Source organism: Lithobates pipiens, unplaced genomic scaffold, assembly GCF_037356315.1.
Source record: "Lithobates pipiens isolate NorthernLeopardFrog02 unplaced genomic scaffold, aLitPip1_a1.2 Scaffold_22, whole genome shotgun sequence".
Taxonomy (NCBI): Eukaryota; Metazoa; Chordata; class Amphibia; order Anura; family Ranidae; genus Lithobates; species Lithobates pipiens.
Window position 1 is genome coordinate 157,193,449 of NW_027507784.1, and position 23,024 is coordinate 157,216,472.

Consider the following 23,024-nt stretch of genomic DNA (forward strand, 5'->3'; position numbering starts at 1 on the left):
TGAGTAATCCTGTATTAAAAAATGTTAATACAACCGGAAGTGATACACCTGTAACCCACTTAAGCTCCGGAAGATTTTACCCCCTTCATGAGAAACCCCACTGTATCATTAAAGCTACAGTGCACGGCCAGCAAGTGGTTACAATTTTTTTTTCTCCCAAGGAGTAAAGTTTAATGCATATGAGGCTTTTCCTCTGGAACATAGATGTAGATTTTCATAGCCACCAGTAACCTATAAAAAAAAAAATTAAATGTATGAAGGGACTGGTATGGATTTTGGGAACGTGGTGCTCCTCCTTAAAATCCTAAACCAGATTTGAAAGTGGGGGACCCTACGCATTTTTTTTGCAAGGGGTTCCCTCTTAATATCCATATCATCCAAAGGGTAAACCCAGAGAAATGCCCTGTAGCTATGGGGGAAACAAAGTACCTTGGGTAACAATGTAGGGATAGGGCTAGTAAATCCACAAGTTAGTAAAATAGAGGTTATACCATCCTGACCCCATTCTTTCTCTAGACAAGACAAGTATGTTCATTTCTATGTACCATTGGGAACTATCTGCAACGTGCCAAAGTTTGCCATCCTGGTGGCTGCCTGCTTGGCCAGACTAAAGGCCCCAAGTCATTCATGGTATAATGGGACCCAGAGACATATGAAAGACAACCAAATAAGACAAAATAGTGAGGCTGTAAAAACAAAAACATGAGTCTGCTCACACCAATGCACTTTTCTTTAATGCGATTTCCAGTCACAGCAATATGAACACATCAAAAAGCACGTTGCTGCACTTTTTACTGACATATTGATAGGTCAACACGTATCACGTCAAACATCAATGTGCATTAACATGGGTCTTAATGCATGTGCTGACATGCATATTGATGTGTTTTCATTCATTTTAATGGAAAACACATTAAGCAAAAGGTGAAAGAGTGAAAAGGTCCCCCAATTCTGTAAAAGGGATGATTGTCAGTGGTTCATACCAATGTAGTAAGTGTTGGCTATCTGCAAGCTGTAATGATACAAGTCTGGATCCTTAATGAAGTTTTTGATGTTGGTATGTAAAGTTTGAAAGTCTTCAGTGGTTGCAGGGGGGACTTTCTTTAGGCAGCAGAATGAATGACTTTTTAAAAAGGGCTTATTCATCATCAAACACAGGTTAATATGCGCAAAAATTTTCTGTTCTTTAGGATCTGAAAAACAAAAAAATAGAGGATTCAATTACATGATTGCAATAAATGCCTCATATAGATCTATTACAAATCTAGGCAACTGAAACTGAGCAGAAGATGAAAAGATCTGGAGGTTATCTTTAGTGAAAACTACTTGTCACAGTCATCAGTAAATTCAGAGATGTAGGAAACTTTTTTTTATATGTACATCAAAATTTTTAAGGAAGAAGTGCGGCAAAGATGGTGTTTTTTTTTGTTTTGTTTTTAAATTTCAAGTGATACTAAATACACACTGTTAAATAGGCATTGTCTTTCAATTTCTGTATGTGGATGATGGCGCTGTAATTCATTTTAATAAAAAATAAAAACAAATCATCTAAATACCTTTTTCGTAATCAATATACAGCTGTCACATGACACGGCTCCTCCCCAGCCAGGTTGCAGGGAAACATAAGCAGGAGGAGCTTCTAGTTCTCTGCTGCTGGTCCCATGTTCAAAAAAAATTAAATAAAACTAACTAGTGAACTAGTAAAAGTACTAGGAATACTCGCCTTATAAGGAATAGTAAGGAGGAAAGAATCTGAGAAGACTGCAGCTAACCCACAGGAGGTCGACCTATCTCAAACACCAACAGGTCACTAAGAAGTGCTCTGAACTATACTACTAGGGCAGGGATCTGCAATTAGCAGACCTCCAGCTGTTGCAAAACTACAAGTCCCATCATGCCTCAGCGTTTGGGTGTCATACTTGTGGCTGTCAGAGTCTTGCTATGCCTTATGGGATTTGTAGTTCTGTAACAGCTGGAGGTCCACTAATTGCAGATCCCTGTACTAGGGGAAATCTGCAGCAGGGGTGTTGATGTCCATCTAGCGATAGAAAAGGCAGGGCAGTCATGTATTGAATCCTCACTCTTCAATGTGTGAATCATCAGTCGGTAGGATCTGGAAGGCATTATCTTAACCACTTAAGGACTTTTGCTATAATAAATATCCCCAAAAATGATATAAAAAAAAATAAAGAAATAAATAGGTCTTCCTCCGTTTAGGCCGATATATATTCTATATATTTTTGGTAAAAAAAATTGCAACAAGCATATATTTGGTTTATGCAAAAGTTAAAAGCATCTACAAAATAGAGAAGATTTATGGCTTTTTCATTATTATTGTTTTTTTTTTTTTTTTAGCGGGTCTGCAACACTGCGGTAGACAGATCGGACACCTAACTGACATTTTTGACCCTTTTTTGGGAACCAGTGACATTACAGTAATCAGTGCTAAAAATACGCACTGTTATAATACTAATGACACTGGGAGGGAAAGGGTTAACATCAGGGGCGATCAAGGGGGTACATAAAGTCCGCCCCATTCATTGATTGGCTCCCCTGCTGGCCAGTGGGCATGCCCACATTATAGAGTTCCATAGCTGAAGTACAATGACGGTGATTCGCAGGAACGAACCGACCTGCTGCAGTACAATGACGGTGGCTGGTTGGCAAATGGTTAAAGTGATTGTAAAGGCAGAAGATTTTTTTTTATCTTAATGCTATGCATTAATATAAAAATCCTTCTGTGTACAGAAGCCCTTCTAATATTTACCCGAGCCCCCCCTCTAGATCCAGTGATGTTGTAGGAATGTCTCAGCTGCCTTGGACTCCCTTCCTCATTGGCTGAGACAGCAGCATGGCGCCACTGGCTCCCGCTGCTGTCAATCAAAGTTAGTCAGCTAAGAGAAAGGGGCCGCGGCTCAGTGTCTGAATACACACAGGGAGCTGCGACTCAACTTGGGTGCCCCCATAGCAAGCTGCATGCTATGGGGGTCACTCAACAGGAGGGAGGTGTCAGGAGTGCCGACGAGGGACTCGAGAAGAGGAGGATCCAGGCTGCTCTGTGCAAATCCACTGCACAGAGCAGATAAGTACGACATGTCTTTTTTTTTTTTTGGTAAAAATAACAAACAACTTACGAGAACAAGACTACAATCTTTTTACCTCTAGGAAAGACGCACTCAACACTGGCCAGCGAAGGGAAAACCCCAGCCATTCTGTCATAGGGGAGTTACCAACCCTTTCAAGGGTGAAGGTCCTGCAGCATGCAGACAATATCCAGCGGAGGTTAGATCAGATGACTGACCAACAAAAGAATCCCAGACAACTCGGGAACTGTTTCAGAGAATCGTGCTCAATGGCCAGGCTAGAGAATACATCTGTTAGGGTAGTCCTCCAAGGGTGCAAATAAAAGGACAATTCCCTCCCTGGCCTGAGGCAGACTAAAAGTGTGCAGAAATGTTTTGTCTAACAACAGCCTTGGAGCCTTTCCAAGATTCCAGACTACCTAACTTAAGGCTCATCAAGCAGACTCCTGCAGTTAGATGTACAGGTGGATGCAGACAGTTGCGACTGTGCCTGTACAAATCAATGACAGGCTGACAATGGGTGTAGCTGTCCAGCTGTATATGGATGTAATCACACAGCCAGCGATTACCTGTAGTTGGAGACAAATGATTACCCCTGGACGTAAACAGTCTGTTCCTAACTGCCAGTCATCAATGGCTGTGCAATTACATCCAAATACCGGTGGACTGCTGCAGCGTGTCATCACTTTGTACAGGTTCAGCGCCCATAATGGTCTACAACCATCTGCTGGATTCTTGCAGCAGCTGGAGCATTTTTGCCATGTGAATTAGGCCTTACAAGAACATCATACAAAGGAAAACTGCAAATTATATTAAATGAAAACTGATGCTTTTAATTGATTAGCACTACAACAAAGGGTAAACAGAAAGACACCACCGACTTACTGAGAAAGTTTTCATACTGCAGAAGCTTATTTACTGCAAAGTCAGGACATACTTCTAGAACACACAAGTTGTATACAATATAGAGAAGTTTTTTAGGTGGCATACTATTGAGGTTTTCCTGTAGGGATGTGTTTATGGCCTCCAGAAACCTTAAAATAAAAGAACAAGGAATATATTGTTAATGACGAGTTCCAAAACTTCTCTCTCATCTATGAAGCATGCAAAAATAAGACTTACTGCTGCGTCTTTTTTTCTGGAAGATGATTCAGCGCCGAGTAGAATTTGACTGCCTCTGATAAATCCCATATTTTTACTGAATTTAAATTATTTGTAAAAATCTCAGCATATCGATCCAGTAGTGGAACATGTCGAAAATTAAGGTGTACAAAGTACTGGAGTATCAAAGCCAACTGAACAGAAAAAGGAAATAAACTAGTTGTTACCATTTTTTATTCACTTTAAGCACCAGAGAAAATACTGACGTTCAATGTATTTTGGGTATGCAACTCATGGCCCCGTAGCTAGTGCTTGCTTTAAAGTGGGGTCCCCCAACTACGCCCCTCTACAAGATTTTACCTGGCATGCAGCTGATGTGCAGTGAAATCTCCACCACCGCTTGGGCTCGTTCACACATGCTCAAAATACTGACTTATCAAATGCTCCTATAGTGTTAATGCACGTTAGTTGTGGCCGATGAGCTTTTAGTCAGCATTAAAAATGCTCCCCTCCAACGCCCTATGCACATTTACGGTGCGGTTGACAAGCACTTCTGGCTTGTTAAAACCGCGTCACAAATGCCTACAATAGGGTTCCCCGCTGACAGCTGGAAAAAAAAAAAAATATGGCGTGTGGGCGCGGTCCCCCCCTCCCCCAGTCCATACTAGGCCCTTGAGCCCGGACCATGCCAGGCCACATGCCCTATATTTGGGGGGGGGGGGACGACGACAAGTGCCTCTTCTTGGCAACCCTGGCCGGTGGTTGTGGGGGTCTGCAGGCAGGGGGAATCTTTAACAAGAGGGCACCCAGATCCCCCCCATGTGAATGAGTATGGGATACATTGTACCGCTACCCATCTATCTAAAAAAACAGAAGTGTAGTGTTACAAAAAAGTGAGACGACTTTTGTTAATTGAAGGATGTCCCCCGTTGTAGCTCCAACGAGTCTTCTTCTGATGCTTCCAGCCGTTTAACATCCCGTCCAGCTCAGACAATGGCTGCAGCTGTGGTGGAGGAGGGAGGAGGGAGAAGACTTAAGCCGCGTACACACGGGCGGACTGTATGGCCAACTTAGTCCGTCAGACAATCCGACGGACAGTCCGTCCTACTTTCGAATGAACGGACTTGACACACGGATGCACAAACAGTCCGTCGAAAGCTTGCGCGATGACGTGTACAGCACGTACGACGGGACTAGAAATAGGAAGTCCAATAAACAGCAATGCAACCTTTCGCCGTGTAAATCCTTTCTGAGCATGCGCCATACTTAGTCCGTCGAACTAGCCTACTCACAAGCGGATTGTCCGCTGAAACCAAAGTCTGACGGACAATATTACGGAAATTCCGAAATACTTAGTCCGCCAGACTGCACGCTGAAAAAGTCCGCTGAAGCCCACACACGAGCGGACTGTCCGCTGAAATGTGTTTCGACGGACTAAGTTGGCCAGACAGTCCGCCCGTGTGTACGCGGCTTTATTGGAGCTTCAACAGGGGACATTCTTCAATTAATAAAAGGACTTGTCAAAAACCGGCTTTGTTTTTTGTAACACTACACTCCTCACATTTTTATAAATATTTTATTATATCTTTTCATGTGACAACACTGAAGAAATGACACTTTGCTACAATGTAAAGTAGTGAGTGTACAGCTTGTATAACAGTGTAAATTTGTTGTCCCCTCAAAATAACTCAACACACAGCCATTAATGTCTAAACCGTTGGCAACAAAAGTGAGTACACCCCTAAGTGAAAATGACCAAATTGGGTCCAATTAGCCATTTTTCCTCCCAGTGTCATGTGAATCATTAGTGTTACAAGGTCTCAGGTGTGAATGAGGAGCAGGTGTGTTAAATTTGGTGTTATCACTCTCAGTCTCTCATACTGGTCACTGGAAATTCAACATGGCACCTCATGGCAAAGAACTCCCTGAGGATCTGAAAAAAAAAAAAAGAATAGTTGCTCTACATAAAGATGGCCTAGGCTATAAAAAGTTTGCCAAGGCCCTGAAACTGAGCTGCAGCATGGTGGTCAAGCCCATACAGCGGTTTAACAGGACAGGTTGAGTGCACATGCTCAGCTTCATATCCAGAGGTTTTTCCGAAATAGACATGCGAGTACTGCCAGCATTGCTGCAGAGGTTGAAGGGTGGGGAGTCAGCCTGCCACTGCTCTAACCATACACCGTGCACAGTATCAAATTACTCTGCATGGTTGTCATCCCAGAAGGAAGGCTCTTCTAAAGATGATGCACAAGAAAGCCTGAAAACAATTTGCTGAAGACAAGCAGACTAAGGACATGGACTAGAACCATGTTTTGTGGTCTGATGAGACCAAGATAAACTTATTTGGTTCAGATGAAGTCAAGCGTGTGTGGCAACCAGGTGAGAAGTACAAAGACAAGTGAGTCTTGCCTACAGTCAAGCATGGCGGTGGGTGTCATGGTCTGGGGCTGCATGAGTGCTGCCAGAACTGGGGAGCTACAGCTGTGGAAACAAATCCAGACAATCACGTAGTCTGATTTTTGAAAGAATTTATTTGCGAATTATGGTGGAAAATAAGTATTTGGTCACCTACAAACAAGCAAGATTTCTGGCTCTCACAGACCTGTATCTTCTTCTTTAAGAGGCTCCTCTGTCCTCCACTCATTACCTGTATTAAATGGCACCTGTTTGAACTTGTTATCAGTATAAAAGACACCTGTCCACAACCTCAAACAGTCACACTCCAAACTTCACTATGGTGAAGACCAAAGAGCCGTCGAAGGACACCAGAAACTAAATTGTAGACCTGCACCAGACTGGGAAGACTGAATCTGCAATAGGCAAGCAGCTTGGTGTGAAGAAATCAAATGTGGGAGCAATAATTAGAAAATGGAAGACATACAAGGCCACTGATAATCTCCCTTGATCACTGTTCTCCACGAGGTGAGATCTTACATGGAGCCCCAGACCAAGGGAGATGGACAGTTATTTTGTGCTTCTTCCATTTGCAACAACTGTTGTCACCCTCTCACCAAGCTGCTCGGCGATGGTCTTCCAGCCTTATGTAGATCTACAATCTTTTCTTTTCTACAATCTTTTCCCTGACATCTTTGGACAGCTCTTTGGTCTTGGCCATGGTGGAGAGATTGGAATCTGATTGATTGCTTATGTGGACAGGTGTATTTTATACAGGTAACTCCGTTGAAGGGAGTACTCCAAATCTCAGCTCGTTATCTGTATAGAAGACACCTGGGAGCCAAAAATCTTGCTGATTGATAGGTTATCAAATACTTATTTCACTCATTAAAATGTAAATCATTTTATAACTTTTTTGAAATGATTTTTTCTGGATATTTTTGTTATTCTGTCTCTCAGTGTTAAAATAAACCTACCATTAAAATTATAGACTGATAATTTCTTTGCCAGTGGACAAACGTACAAATTTTCTCCCTTGCCCCTTGCTGTGTGTGCGCAATATAATATAATATATATATATATATATATATATATATAAAATAATGGAATATTGTGTTCATTGTTTTTAGGTTTATGTATGTAGGGATAGGATTATTAAAGGTTAAGCTTGTGCTGGGAGGATTTGACCTAAGGTCGATTTTGGGTAAGTGGCTGAGTATTTGTGCTGGGAGGGGGAACTGGAGAAAGAATTGTACTAGGAGGTAAAATGTAGGGGAGCTGCGGCTGCTGATTAGCATTTTCTGACAGTGTCTAGTGCCGCTGTCAGAATCCAATGTCCCAATAGGGAGATTCCTCCATCTACTTATTTTACATGTTGTAATGAGCTGCGCAAACGCTAATAATAATAATAATTTGCTTGGATCTAGTTAATTTTATTTTCGTTCAGCCTCTCATGTTCTCAGGAGGAGATTGTCTAGGTAACCCACGATCGCGATCCCGCGTTGTAGCAAAACAGAGTCAATACCTTGGTAAAGACTCGGGGGGCTGGTGCCAAGCCAAAGAGGAGAGTCACAAACGGATAGTGGGCTTCCTCAACTGCAAACGCAGAAATTTCTGATGCCAAAGGCATATGGGTATGTGCAGGTATGCATCCTGGATGTCCAAAGACGCCAGGGAGTCCCCTTGGTGGAGTGCAGCGACTACTGAGTGAACTGATTCCATTCTGAACCTCTGTATTTTTACAAAGTAATTGAGGGCCTTTAGGTCCAAAATTGGACGTACCCCTTCCTTTTTGGGGACTACAGATTTGAGTAGAACCCCTGGAAACGTTCCGACTCTGGAACAGGTACTGTCACCCCGCGACTCAGCAGGTCCCTTACCGCCCCCAATAGGGTCTCCCGGTGAGCCGGGAGTACAGGTATGCTGGAAGGGAAGAATGTGTTTTGTGGCCAAGAGAAGAACTCTTATCTTGTAGCCGGAGGAAATCAGATCACAGACCCATTGGTCGGACAGCCGAGAGGCCCACCAGGCTGCAAACTCCCAAAGTAGCGTGTTGCGGGCAGGGGCAAACCTTCATGTGGTAGCACTTTTGCTCGCAGGCTTGCGGTTCCAGGGATGCTTTTGTCCTTCAGAGGGCGTGGCTCCTTAGCCTTCCTGGCCTGTGGAAGTAGTGTACACTTACCACCTGTGGCATTTTTAATAATGTCATCTAATGATGCTCCAAAGAGCCACTCGCCAAGGAAGGGTAGATCCGTCAGGGCTTTTTTTTTTTTTTTTTTTTAGATGCCTGGTAAGCCGACCAGCATTTTAGCCAAATCAGGCGCCTCAGCACCACTGCTGACACTGAAGCCCTGGATAGCAATGGGAGAGTATCCAGGGCCGCGTCACAAATGTACTTAAGGCCTTGCACTAACTGGTCTGCTAGTTCCATGCAGACAGGAGAAGCCTGTTGCTCCCCCAATTCATGGTGCAAAAGTTTTGCCCACTCAGTAAGTGTCTGTGACACAAGTGCAGATGCCAGTACTGGTCGCATTGCTGACCCCACAACCGAAGACAAGGAACGAGCCACTGCCTCGGCTTTCCTGTCCATGGGGTCCTTAAAGGCAGGAGACCCCTCTACCGGGATTGTGGTTACTTTGTTTAACCTGGATACTGGGGGGTCCACGACTGGAGGAGCCGACCACTTTTTGAGAAGGCTCTCCTCAAAGGGGTAGCGCACCACCATGTATTTGGGCACCGAAAAGGTACGTTGCAGTCGACCCCATTCCTTGTATATGACCTTATCGAAATAAGTCAGATATGGAAACACCTTAGGTGTACGGGCTGGCTTACGGGACCCAAAAGGGACCACTACATCAGCAGAGGGATCTGCTGGCTCCTGAATGTTCAGGGTATCACGCACAGCTGTGATAAATGCTCCATCAAGTGCTTTATCGTGCACAAAATCATTCTCACTGTCCGAACAGTCCTGGTCAGCATCGTCTGAAACGACAGAACAGGGGTCACCAGCCTCAGCAGGGCCCGAGTCTGCGTCAGAGCTCTCTCCTGAGGATGGGGCGGGGGGGGGGGGGGGGGGGGGTCCAGGGAAGGTTTTTTACCACCTAACGAATTAAGGACCGCCGACAAAGCGTCCAGAGGCACTGCACTGTCTGCAGACGAACCGGTTGCAATTGCCTGGATTTCTGGGGAAGAAACACCAGTTTCTGAAGCCATGCTGACCCTACCCTGTCTGCCACCTGTTGGAGACTTAGGACAGTGATGGTCCCACCCTCCTAACTGCTGCATACTGAGGTGCCCCTACCGCAGGACTCACCACCCTGACCGAGTTCTGCGCCTTCCAGATAGGTGTGCCTGTGTCCCAGATGCATAAGAGACAAAACCACGCTGTGCTGAGCTCCTCTGTATAGCGCTGAAGCTGAAAAAAACGTGTTCATGCTTCAACGAAATGGCCGCCGAGCCTCCAGTATAAAGGACATAATCACAGGGGAAATGGCCGCAAGACTACAGTAAAATGGAGACATGCTGCTCCCTGGTCACACCAAAAATGGCCACCAAACACTGTATGCAATGAAGAACAGTGAAAAAACAGGCAGAGAAATGGCGGTAAACAGCGCTACACCTATCAGACACAGCCTCCAGACACCTCAGGGGAGAGACCTACAGACACCCAGGGCACAGCTACCCAGTGCAGTCCCCACCCCAGGTGAGAGCCCCCCGGGGAGCCCCTGTCTATGGCACGCACACACACACAAACTCAGCAGCCCATACAGCATTCCCCACAGGGAAGTGTGGGGGAAGACAGGGACAGACAGACAGAGAGAGAGAGAGGTAAGGGACCCCCCCAATCGACCTCCCAGGGAATCCCCAGCTGCTCAGCCCCACCAAGGCAGGGAGAGCTGTACTTACCAGTCCTGAAGAACTGGGAGACATTCCATCACAGACCCACTCTCCGATCAGTACAGGGTGGCTGCTGGCCCAGCACACTGTGACGCAGACATCAGTAGCCCGGTCATATGTGTGCCCCGGGGCATTACACCCACCGACCGCCCCTGGAGCGGGGGGCATGTCGTGGCCGACCCAGTATGGAGCTCTGATCTGCACACGCTCGATGGCCAGGCTGGGGAGACAAGGATAAGGGTATCCAGCCTGTCACCCAGCCGGCTGTTGATAGCAGATCACAGGATCTTTAATCTTGCGCAAAAAGCAAACTTCTGCAGAAAAATCCATGGACCGATGGGCCCGCTGGGTTCCTATGTCCTTCTTCACTAGGCAGAAAAAAACTGAGGCTGCAGTAGCAGGCTGGGGGATTGTCACCTAAGGGACAGCGGAACTAGAAAGTTCTAGTTTTATTATAACATATTAACATGTTCTGCCTAGTCCTCTCCTGAAAGTGGCGTAACAACCCGATGGTATAAGAAAGGAGTTGTGTCAGTCGGTGAACGTAAGAGAAAGGTGTCTTTTTAACCACATTTTTGAGGCTGCAATCTCATGTAGGAGAAAAAAAAAAAAAAAAAAAACTTTAAGCATACAGGTATGCATGAGGCCTAAAGATCATTGTATAATTTAGAAAATACATGTACAGAGGTGATACACACATGATTTTCGGTGACATTTTACCTGCCATGGGTTCCACAAGCAAATGGTCTTCATAACCTGATCCCCAACTGCAGTCAGCAACTTTTCATTGCTATAATTCAGTTCACAGCAGCAAGACAGCAGACTAACAATTTTGGTAAATGACAGTTCATCTAGGCCATCTAAACCAAAAAGCAGACAGAAAATACATTGAAAATTAATGAATATACCTATAAAACAGTGTTTATACCAACAAGCAGCAAGTGGTTAGCTCTCTCAGTAGAAAGAGAATAAAATGGACAACGTGGCTGAGCCCTTAAACTGTATTTCCACTTTTGCACGCAAATGTAAGAAAACCCCACTATATGTTTATGCGTTTCCAATCACGTAGCATGCCTTACAAATAAAGATTTCCTGTCTTTTTAGATGTTTCTCAAGGAAACCATCATGGCTGACTGCAATGCTTTCTTTTTAAACAATGATAAAATGAGCCTGTCCCTCATTACCGTACAATGTAAGAAGCTCAGCTTGTATACCTATTTAAACCTTCGTTAGGACAAACATCCTGGAATTCATAAATGTGTCTCCACACAACAAATGTTAGTGTGGGGAACAGATTTACAGTATGTTGTACCCAGGTAGATGAATCAGAGGCTGGCATAAAGTGTGGCGGCACACCAAGAGCAGAGTGTCAATACGGACACTCCAATCTCAGTACAGCAGAACTCCATCTAGAGTTGCCACCTCATCCTTTAAACCAGCACACCTGTGAATTAAACAGGTTCTGAGGCCAATTAAATTCAGATAAGGCACTGAGTCTAATTACCACCTTAATCAGCCACAGAACCTGTGTAATTAATATGTGTTCATCACCACCGCTAAAGCTGTCACACAAAATAAGTTTTGTACCTGCAGAAGGTAAGGCAAGGCAAGCCTGATAGGGATTTGTAAGATTGGTGCTATTAAGAACTACCTGAATCTGCTGCATGTGTCGGTAAATTTACTGAAAAAGGCAGTAGAGGGGTTTGAATCTGACGCAGGCCATTTTAACCACTGGGCACTTAAACCCCCTTCCTAACCAGACCAATTTTCAGCTTTCGGTGCTCTCACACTTTGAATGACAATTACTCAGTCATGCAACACTGTACCCATATGAAATGTTTGTCCTTTTTTTTCACAAAAATAGAGCACTCTTTTGGTGGCATTTAATCACCGCTGGGTTTTTTTTTTATTTTTTGCGCTATAAATCAAAAAAAAGGACTGAAAATTCTGTAAAAAAAAAAAAAAAAATCTTTCTTTCTGTTAAAAAAAAATTTGAGAGTATTCAGCCCACAGCTCTGCTCCAATCTCTCCCCTCGCACTTTACAGAGAAGAGAGGAAGAAACCAGCATCATGACATGACGCCGGTTTGTTCACAAGCGATCGCTCCATCACCCATTTGATGGAGCGATCAAGTGGTAAACGGCCGCTACCAGCAGGCATTTACCGCGATCCGGAAGACCCGGTGGTCACGGATGTTTGCGGGAGCGCGCCCGAGCAAGATTCTGGGAGGACGTCCATGGGCGCCATCCCAGAATAAGCAGACCGCACTGTAGCCGCATTTCATCTATGGCCCGGTCGGCAAGTGGTTAAAGGGCCATAGTTCCAAAAAAACTGCCCTTATTTCTTTATTGAATTCTCCCACAGCCTTCAAATCTAGTTACAATTGAAAAATGAAGATCTGCCTGCACAGTAAAGAAGGGTTAATTACGGCAAACACAGCTTCCCACCCTCCTCAAACACAGACTACTAAAGGATTTTTCTTTGCTGGAGGGTCCAGAGTAGAGCATCTAAAAAAGGTAAGCTGTACTTTTATGTTATAAGTACACTACTTGAAAATTATATATATATATATATATATATATATATATATATATATATATATATATATATATATATATATATATATATATAAATAATAAAGCTGCAGAGATTTGGGCTCATGCACATGGACTTCTAGAGGCTCAAAAGTAAAAATTGGTGGTCGATTTACCGTATATACTCGAGTGTTCTGATAGGCAGAACACTCAATTTCCCAGCAGTCAGTTTTCAGCCTATCACGGACATCCCCTCATCCTCATGTCCGTGATAGGCTGAAAACGGACTGCTGGGAAATTGAGTGTTCTGCCTATCACAGACGAAGAGGAGGCGCGGCTTTTAAATACTGGAATGGCCGCCGTATGTTTTTATGACATGCTGGCCACCGTCTGTCTACATGACATGCCTGATCAGGTAGGCAGATGGCGGTGACTCGAGTATAAGCCGAGGGGGGCACTTTCAGCCTAAAAAAAGGGCTGAAAATCTCGGCTTATACTCGAGTATATACGGTAAATCGACCACCAATTTTTACTTTTGAGTCTCTAGAAGTCCATGAGCCCAAATCTCTGCAGCTTATATATATATAATCTCTATTCAAGTAGTGTACTTATAACATAAAAGTACAGCTTACCTTTTTTAGATGCTCTACTCTGGACCCTCCAGCAAAGAAAAATCCTTTAGTAGTCTGTGTTTGAGGAGGGTGGGAAGCTGTGTTTGCCGTAATTATGGGCACACGGAGGCATGCACAGGACACAAAGGATGAAGATTAGCACAGGTAGGCTGCAATGGACACAGGGAGGTATACACAGGACACAGTGAGGTAGGCAGATCTGCACAGGACACAAGGAGGCATACACAGGACACAGTGAGGTAGGCAGATCTGCACAGGACACAAGGAGGCATACACAGGACACAGTGAGGTAGGCAGATCTGCAAAGGACACAGGGAGGCATACACAGGGCACAGGGAGGTATACACAGGACACAGTGAGGTAGGCAGATCTGCACAGGACACAGGGAGGCATGCAGCTGCAGATGGGCATTGTTGACCCTCTTTACCACTTACAGTAGCTGCTGCATTTCCCACCCCCGGCTTATACTCGAGTCAATAAGTTTTCCCAGTTTTTTGTGGTAAATTAGGGGCCTCGGCTTATATTCGGATCGACCTATACTCGAGTATATACGGTATGTCAATTCTGATGCTCCTGTGTATCAGAATTTTCCTGTACATGCGTGTATAATGTATTTCCCTAATGTGTAGGTCTAGCACTTGTGAAAATAATGTGAATTCAAATCAAATATGCGTCTACCGGTGCAAAAAAAATCTTATCTCTAAAATACCAAATGTTGTGAAGCACCCCCACCACTACAACATCAACTTAAAAACGTATACAGTTTGCTGCAGTCAAATGTGGTTCTACTTAAAAGTAAAAACCTGCACAAAACGAAAAAAGGTATGTGTTGACTGTGCTAACTCTTATATTAGATTCTTAAAAACCAAACAATACACCACTGTAAAAAATATATACACACATATACACTAGTGTTACTATATCAATATATCTATACAATACACCTGTGTCTATATCTCCTGTGCAACTCATATATCCAATATTTCTATTAAATTTAAATAAAATGTTCAGCGTTTATGCTGGTATGTGTGTATACGTCCCCTTTTCCGGTTTCTTGCGGTGTATAAAATTACTCTAATCCTCCTATTTCTTGTATCCGTGATTCTATGCATTTCTTATCCATCAATTCAGTGACGACACCACCACTACCACCATAAGAATTGGCCACTCACCGGATGATCTATATTAATATAGAAAGCTCCTTTGGTTCATTGATGGGGATAAAAGCATTCTGGAGACCGGTGTTTGGCTCATGTAGCACAGGCCTATTGACGCCACTGGGGACAAGTGGTGTCAGAGGGGGGGGGTAAAACCACAGTTCAACCAACTTATTACCACACCCTGGCCTGTGTGTGAAAGAGACCCAAAAGGGTTGAAATTTGCACATCACACATTTATTTTTAACTAAATGTTAAGTGTTTTGGTAAACATATCATTACTTACTGATGAGTTTATCACTGCAAGCGTTAAGAAGATGTTCAGAGTAGAAGTTAATATCAGAAAGGATACAAAATAGGGTTCCACTCTGTGCGACGTTAAATCTGTCAACCATCTGTAAGGCTTTATTCTTTAAAAAGAAAAAAAAAAAAAAAAAAAAAGAAGAGAAAAAGTAAAAATCTGCACTTATTATTATTATTAAAAGGGGTTGTAAAGGTAAATGTTTTTTCACCTTAATGCATTCTATGCATTAAGGTGAAAAAACATCTCACAGTGCCGGAGCCCCCAGCCCCCCCGTTTTACTTACCTCACCCCTCGAAAGTCCCGCGCTCGCTCCCGACTTCCTCTTCACCACTCAGCCTGGCCGCTGATTGGCTGGAGTGGATGGATTGAAGGCAGCGCAGCCATTGGCTCGTGCTGCTGTCAATCACATCCAATGACGCGGCGCGCCGGGGGGCGGGGCCGTGTGATACAGCCGGCGGCTATATCACGGGAGCGCGCCCGCAGGTGCTTCTCACCATGCGAGGGAGCTCGCATGAACGTGAGAAGCACCTGTGGGAAGAAGCAGAGACAGCCGCCGAGGGACCCCAGAAGAGCAGGTTCGGGGCCACTCTGTGCAAAACGAGCTGCACAGTGGAGGTAAGTATAACATGTTTGTTATTTTAAGAGAAAAAAAAATACCTTTACAATCCCTTTAAAGGTACTTATATAGCGGTGTCAATTTACGCAGCGTTTTACATATACATTGTACATTCACATCAATCCCTACCCTCAAGGAGCTTACAATCTAAGGAAAAAAAAACTATTTAAAAAGGTAACCCCACTATAAATTAAAGAGTGTAAAGCAAGCAGAGAGATTTTATTACACATTCTCCATATTCCACCTCTGAAAGTACCACCTCTATTAGGTAAGGGGGCCATAAAAGTCTATAGGCAGATCTTGAACACCTAGGAAGAGGAAGAAATCTGCAGAGCTTGCTTTGAGGAGTTCTTTTTTAATGTGTTTGACCATTTTTGCCCAGAGGTCATTGAAGCCTTGATGCTCAGTGCAAATGTAGTAGCATCAGTATTCGTTGGTTAAAGCAGAGCTCCACTCAAAAAGGGGAAGCTCCACTTACTTGCCTCCCCCCGCCACTACCACATTTAGAGCCTTTCAGGAGGGAGGGGGGGGGGGAGCAGGTGCTTGGTTTTGACAGGTACTCGCTCCCAATTCCGGCTGACTCCACTGCAAACTCATCTGTAAGTTTAGCCCCCCCTCCTCCTTCCCCAACCGCCGGGCCATTCACAAAGCGCAACTGCTTCACGCATGCCCCAGCAGGGAACTGGTTGTGAAGCCACAAGGTAGGGACATGAAAGCTTGTCAGAGTTGATGGGCAGATGGATGGAGCCAAATACAGGGCAATCTAATGCCGCATACACACGATCAAACAATCGGGTGGAAAAGTCCGGCAAACTCAAGTCCGCCGGACAATCCCCCCCGTGTGTAGCCTCCGGCGGACTTTTTTTTATCCGAAAGTACAGCAGACTTAGAAAGTATTTTTGCACTCCAATCTTCCCGCCGGACTCGCATTTCGGCGGACAATACGGCCGTGTATGTGCCAGTCCGCCGTACTTTTGAAATGAACTGACTTTTCCCGCCTGGAGAAAAGTCCGCTCATTTTGAGCGCGTTTCCAGGTAGGCGGGGCCCGCGAAGGAGACGTAGCTGGCCCAGTCACCTGGTATGGACCTAAAGCGGAACCCCAACGCGGAAAAAAAAAAAAAAAATCTGCACCCCCCCCCCCCAGGTCCAAATCAGACCCTTGTCCGAGCACGCTACCCGGCTGGCCAGGAAAGGGGGAGGCGAGCGCCCCCCTCCTGAGCCGTACCAGGCCGCGTGCCCTCAACATGGGGGGTGCCTTGGGGAAGGGGTGGCCGCGCGGCCCCCCCACCCCAAAGCACCTTGTCCCCATGTTGATGAGGACAAGGGCCTCTTCCCGACAACCCTGGCCGTTGGTCTGCTTATCGGAATCCAGGAGCCCCCTTTAATAAGGGGGCCCCCAGATCCCGGCCCCCCCCCACCCTATGTGAATGAGTATGGGGTACAGTGTACCCCTACCCATTCACCTGTATAAAAAAAAAAAAAAAAAAAACAAAACAAACAAACAAACAAACAAACAAACAAACAAACACACACACACACACACACACACACAGGTTAAAATAGTTTATTGTCCCCCTCTTCGGTTCTTCTTGCCGGGCCACCGCGCCTTCTAACTCTTTTACAGGCGCATCCACTGGGCCTGTGACACCATAATGGGCGGGGACATCATCCAGTGATGTCCCTATACAAGTCGCCGGGCACCTTGTCCCCGTCATTGTGAGCAGAGAGAGCGACGAGGCAACATCTGAAGAGAAGAAAAGAACAGAAGGCGGCGACAGAAGACCGGGCCACCGCCTGTAAAAGAGCTAGAAGAAGGCGCGGTGGCCCGGCAAGGAGAACTGAAGAGGGGGACAAGACCCCCGAAGTCGGAAGAAGAGGGCGGCGGCGAAGAAGAAAGCCGGGCTCCTCCGCTAGTAAAAGAGCTAGCAGAAGATAGCGGAGGAGTCCGGCGAGAAGACCCCCGAAGACGGAAGACCCCCGGAGCTATGCAACCCTTGTGTGTTGTGTTTTTTTTTTTATTTATTTTTTATTTATTTTTTTACAGGGGAATGGGTAGGGGTACATTGTACCCCATACTCATTCACATAGGGTGGGGGCCGGGATCCGGGGGCCCCCTTATTAAAGGGGGCTCCCGGATTCCGATAAGCCCCCTGCCCGCAGACCCCGACAACCAACGGCCAGGGTTGTCGGGAAGAGGCCCTTGTCCTCATCAACATGGGGACAAGGTGCTTTGGGGTGGGGGGGGCGCCCCCCCTTTCCTCAAGGCACCCCCCATGTTGAGGGCACGCGGCCTGGTACGGCTCAGGAGGGGGGCGCTCGCTTGTCCCCCCCTTTTCCTGACCGGCCGGGTAGCGTGCTCAGACAAGGGTCTGATGTGGACCTGGGGGGGACCCCCACGCAGATTTTTTCGGCGTTGGGGTTCCCCTTTAAATCCATACCAGGTGGCGGGGCCAGCAACCTCTCCTTCGCGGGCCCCGCCTACCTGGAGACGCGCTCAAAATGAGCAGACTTTCCTCTGCGCGTGTGTGGGCGAGTCCGTTCATTTCAAAAGTACGGCGGATAGTCCGGCGGACTTAGTACGCCGTATTAGTCCGCTGAAAAAGTGCCGTGTGTGGGCAAGTAGGCCGTTCGGAAAGTCCGGCGGACAGTCCACGGATAGTCCGCTACGTGTGTACGCGGCCTTAGAAGAAAACCCGTTAAGAGTCTGCAAAAGACTTGAGATTGGGGTGGAGGTTCACCTTCCAGCAGGATAACAACCCTAAAACATACAGCCAGAATACAATGGAATGGTTTAGATCAAAGCTTATTCATGTGTTAGAATGATCCAGTCAAAGTCCAGACCTAAATCCAATTGAGAATCTGTGGCAAGACTTGAAAATTGCTGTTCAGACGATCTCAATCCAACCAGAGCTTGAGCTATTTTGCAAAGAAGAATGGGACTGCTGCCGTTTGATTATGTACAGTTAGATGAATTCCGGATAGTATGGCTATCACTATACTTCTGGTGCTGCGATTATGAAAGTTGAAGCTCTCAAACATTGATGCCGTACTGCTGTTTATATGTCTCTCCTCTTATCCATTTAAAAATGCTCTGTATTCTGCACACAAGTTACAAAATACTTTGCATCCTGTCAATGAACAAAGGGGAGCAGAAGGGTAGATAAACAACATACTACTTCTGTGTATGAGACGCAGGTGGCTGGAAGTGTAGGGAAGGCTATGCTATCAGGCATCACTGAAACAATAAAAGAACAAAAAAATAAAAATAAAAAAAAATGGCAGCGAGGTGGCATACCCTCCATTAATTAACCACTTTCAGACCGGACCATTTTGCTGGTCAATGACCAGAGGTCTTTTTACAATTTGGCACTGCGCTGCTTTAACTGGTAATTGCGCGGTCATGCAATGTTGTACCCAAACAAAATTTGCGTCCTTTTCTTCCCACAAATAGAGCTATCTTTTGATGGTATTTGATTGCCTCTGCGATTTTTATTTTTTGCGATATAAACGTAAAAAGACCGCAAATTTTGAAAAAAAATGATATTTTCTACTTTTTGTTATTAGAAAAATCCAATAAACTCAATTTTAGTCATACATTTAGGCCAAAATGTATTCAGCCACATGTCTTTGGTAAAAAAAAAGTCAATAATTGTATATTTATTGGTTTGCGCAAAAGTTGTCACATCTACAAACTAAGGTACGTTTTCTGGAATTTACGCAGCTTTTAGTTTACGACTGCCTATCTCATTTCTTGAGGTGCTAAAATGGCAGGGCAGTACAAAACCTTTTGCCTCAAGCGATTGAATAATGACAAAAAAATTTTTTTTTTTTTTTTTTTTTACACAAAGTTGTCACTAAATGATATATTGCTCACACATGCTATGGGTATATGTGAAATGACACCCCAAAATAAATTCTGCTGCTTCTCCTGAGTACGGGGATACCACATATGTGGGACTTTTTGGGAGCCTAGCCGCGTACGGGGCCCCGAAAACCAAGCATCGCCTTCAGGCTTTCTAAGGGCGTAAATTTTTGAGTTCACTTCTCACTACCTATTACAGTTTTGAAGGCCATAAAATGCCAAGATGGCACAAAACCCCCACAAATGACCCCATTTTAGAAAGTAGACACCCCAAGCTATTTGCTGAGAGGCATGTTGAGTCCATGGAATATTTTATATTTTGCCACAAGTTGCGGGAAAATTACAAACTTTTTTTTTTTTTTTCACAAAGTTGTCACTAAATGATATATTGCTCACGCATGCCATGGGCATATGTGAAATGACACCCCAAAATAAATTCTGCTGCTTCTCCTGAGTACGGGGATACCACATATGTGGGACTTTTTGGGAGCCTAGCCGCGTACGGGGCCCCGAAAACCAAGCACCGCCTTCAGGCTTTCTAAGGGCGTTACAGTTTTGAAGGCCATAAAATGCCAAGATGGCACAAACCCCCCCCCCCCAAATGACCCCATTTTGGAAAGTAGACACCCCTAAATTTAGGGGTACACTAGTGAGACTAGGTAATAAATGGTGGGTGCCCTGAAACTATAAAAAAATAACTAACCAACCAGCGTCACCTGTAACAGTTATATGGTGATCACTGGTGAAAGGGTTAACTAGGGGGCAATCAGGGGGCTTTATGCGGTAGTATATGGGGGTCCCTGGCGCTATAAAAAGCTGCGGCGAACCTAAATACCTACCTGCCTAACTAGCGTCACCTGTGACACTAATACAGCGATCAGAAAAACGATCGCTTATTAGGCTGGGTTCACACTGGAGCGATGCGGGAACGCCACGAATCCGCGGCGGGTTCCCGCATCGCATGCCTCCCGGCGGCAGTTCACACTGCCCTATGCGAACTGCTGGGAGTGTCAGTGAAATGTTAATGACACCCCCAGATCAGTTCGCATATCGCAGTGCGATCTGCAAACTTGGATCGCATGGTGTGAACACCCATGCGATCCGATTCTGCTGCGGACCAAAAAAAAGGGTCCCGTGCGAGTTTGCGGCGGGTGCGACGCGAATTCAGCCATACTATCTGTATGGCTGAACTCGAATCGCACAGAGATCGGATGTGATTTGCACTGCAGTGCGGTGCGAATCACATCCGTTCTCATAAACCGCTGCAATGTGAACCCAGCCTTAGTGACACTGGCGACGGGGGGTGATCACGGGGTTAAACCTTTATTGGGGGGGTTAGGGGGGTACCTTAGAACTAAAGGGGGCTAACCCTAACTGCCCTAACAGTTATTACAGTCACAAATGACACCCGCCGGGTGATCAGGGGGTTAAACCTTTATTAGGTAATAAATGGCGGGTGCCCTGAAACTATAAAAAAATAACTAACTAACCAACCAACCAGCGTCACCTGTAACAGTTATATGGTGATCACTGGTGAAAGGGTTAACTAGGGGGCAATCAGGGGGCTTTATGCGGTAGTATATGGGGGTCCCTGGCGCTATAAAAAGCTGCGGCGAACCTAAATACCTACCTGCCTAACTAGCGTCACCTGTGACACTAATACAGCCATCAGAAAAATGATCGCTTATTAGGCTGGGTTCACACTGGAGCGATGCAGGAACGCCACGAATCCGCGGCGGGTTCCCGCATCGCATGCCTCCCGGCGGCAGTTCACACTGCCCTATGCGAACTGCTGGGAGTGTCAGTGAAATGTTAATGACACCCCCAGATCAGTTCGCATATTGCAGTGCGATCTGCAAACTCGGATCGCATGGTGTGAACACCCATGCGATCCGATTCTGCTGCGGGCCAAAAAAAGGGTCCCGTGCGAATTCAGCCATACTATCTGTATGGCTGAACTCGAATCGCACAGAGATCGGATGTGATTTGCACTGCAGTGCGGTGCGAATCACATTCGTTCTCATAAACCGCTGCAATGTGAACCCAGCCTTAGTGACACTGGCGACGGGGGGTGATCACGGGGTTAAACCTTTATTGGGGGGGTTAGGGGGGTACATTAGAACTAAAGGGGGCTAACCCTAACTGCCCTAACAGTTTACAGTCACAAATGACACCAATGCAAAAAAAAAAAAAAAAAAAAAAAAAATGACATTGGTGTCACTGTGACTGGGGGGCAGGGGTAATTGGGGGGGTGATCGGGGGGTGTGAGTGTGCCTGGCATGTTCTACTGTGTAGTGTCGTGTTGGTGCAACTCACCGATCCTCTCTCCTCGGTGTCGGAACGAAAAATACCGACACGGAGGAGAGATTACATCACTTCCTCTCCTGTGTTTACATTACGGGAGAGGAAGTGATGTCACGGAGCATTTTCATTCGTCGGGAGCGATCGCGAGGGGGTGGCCATGAATGACCCGCGGGAAGGCAGGGACGTACATGTACGCCCTTATGCCTGCCCGTGCCATTCTGTCGACGTACATTGTCGTGTGGCGGTCGGGAAGTGGTTAAAGTAGAGCTAAAAGCAATATTTTTTCCCCATTTTGGATAGAGCAAGGTAGAGCATTGCAGTTTTTCTTTTGCCAACTGTGTCCTATTGGGGAGCTTTCCCTTTTACTTCCTGCCCCATAGCCAAAACAGGAAGTAAGAGGAAATCCTTTCAAATGTGCAGAAATACCTGGTTGTTTCCAGAACTTCCCAGTGGAAGATCTCCTCTCTGGTCCTGTTCTAGCAACAACCAAAAATTTGAAAAAATTCCTTTCACTTTTGGTGTTAACAGGACAAAAAGGAAAGACATCAATAAAACCATTTTATAGGCATTCTAATCCTTCTCCACTTTTAATTATACCTTAACTTTTTGTTACACAGCTCATTTTAAAGTATACGTTTACCTATAAATATTACTTTAGTTACAACCCTATTTTTGTTATTTGTGCAGCATCCCCTCTTTCACCCCCACTGTGAAAGAATTTGGAGGCTCTTTTCTCTGCACTCGCTGTCACAATTTAAAAAACCCACACAGCCCCATCATGGCAGACACACTTGTAGTTTCAATGGCTGATGAGCACACGCACAGTCTATTCAGTCTTACTTCAGCTCTGAAACTGACAGCCCATACAAAAGGTATGGGCACAGAGCTGTAGGAAGACTGTGCAGGAGCCTGGCATTGCATCCGCAATCCACTGATTGTGGGTCCAATGCTCTGCAGGCTTCGGGTGGGGGGGGGGGGGGGGGGAATTAAGAATGCAAATTTTTTACCTCCAAAACATGTGCCATAATTTCTTTATTTCAAGTTGAATGTAGTGTCAGAGACACGAGCAGACATGCAGGAAGGAGGGGGGCGAGGGGGGAGACAGGATAGCAGAGGGGACAGCAGTGTATGACAGAGAC

At 45.5% G+C, this 23,024-nt stretch overlaps 1 protein-coding gene across 5 annotated transcripts in view; it reads right to left on the reverse strand.

Moving 5' to 3' along the window:
• The window catches only part of FASTKD2 (FAST kinase domains 2), a 61,657-nt gene that overhangs the window by 6,039 nt on the left and 32,594 nt on the right, over nucleotides 1-23,024 (reverse strand). For all 5 annotated transcript variants that reach the window (XM_077448504.1, XM_077448500.1, XM_077448502.1 and 2 more), the window contains 5 exons: nucleotides 15,085-15,208; nucleotides 11,196-11,335; nucleotides 4,206-4,378; nucleotides 3,969-4,117; nucleotides 984-1,193 (listed from right to left, as the gene is read on the reverse strand). In XM_077448504.1, the coding sequence (XP_077304630.1) occupies nucleotides 984-1,193; nucleotides 3,969-4,117; nucleotides 4,206-4,378; nucleotides 11,196-11,335; nucleotides 15,085-15,208 (796 nt within the window). The remainder of the gene's footprint in view (nucleotides 1-983; nucleotides 1,194-3,968; nucleotides 4,118-4,205; nucleotides 4,379-11,195; nucleotides 11,336-15,084; nucleotides 15,209-23,024) is intronic.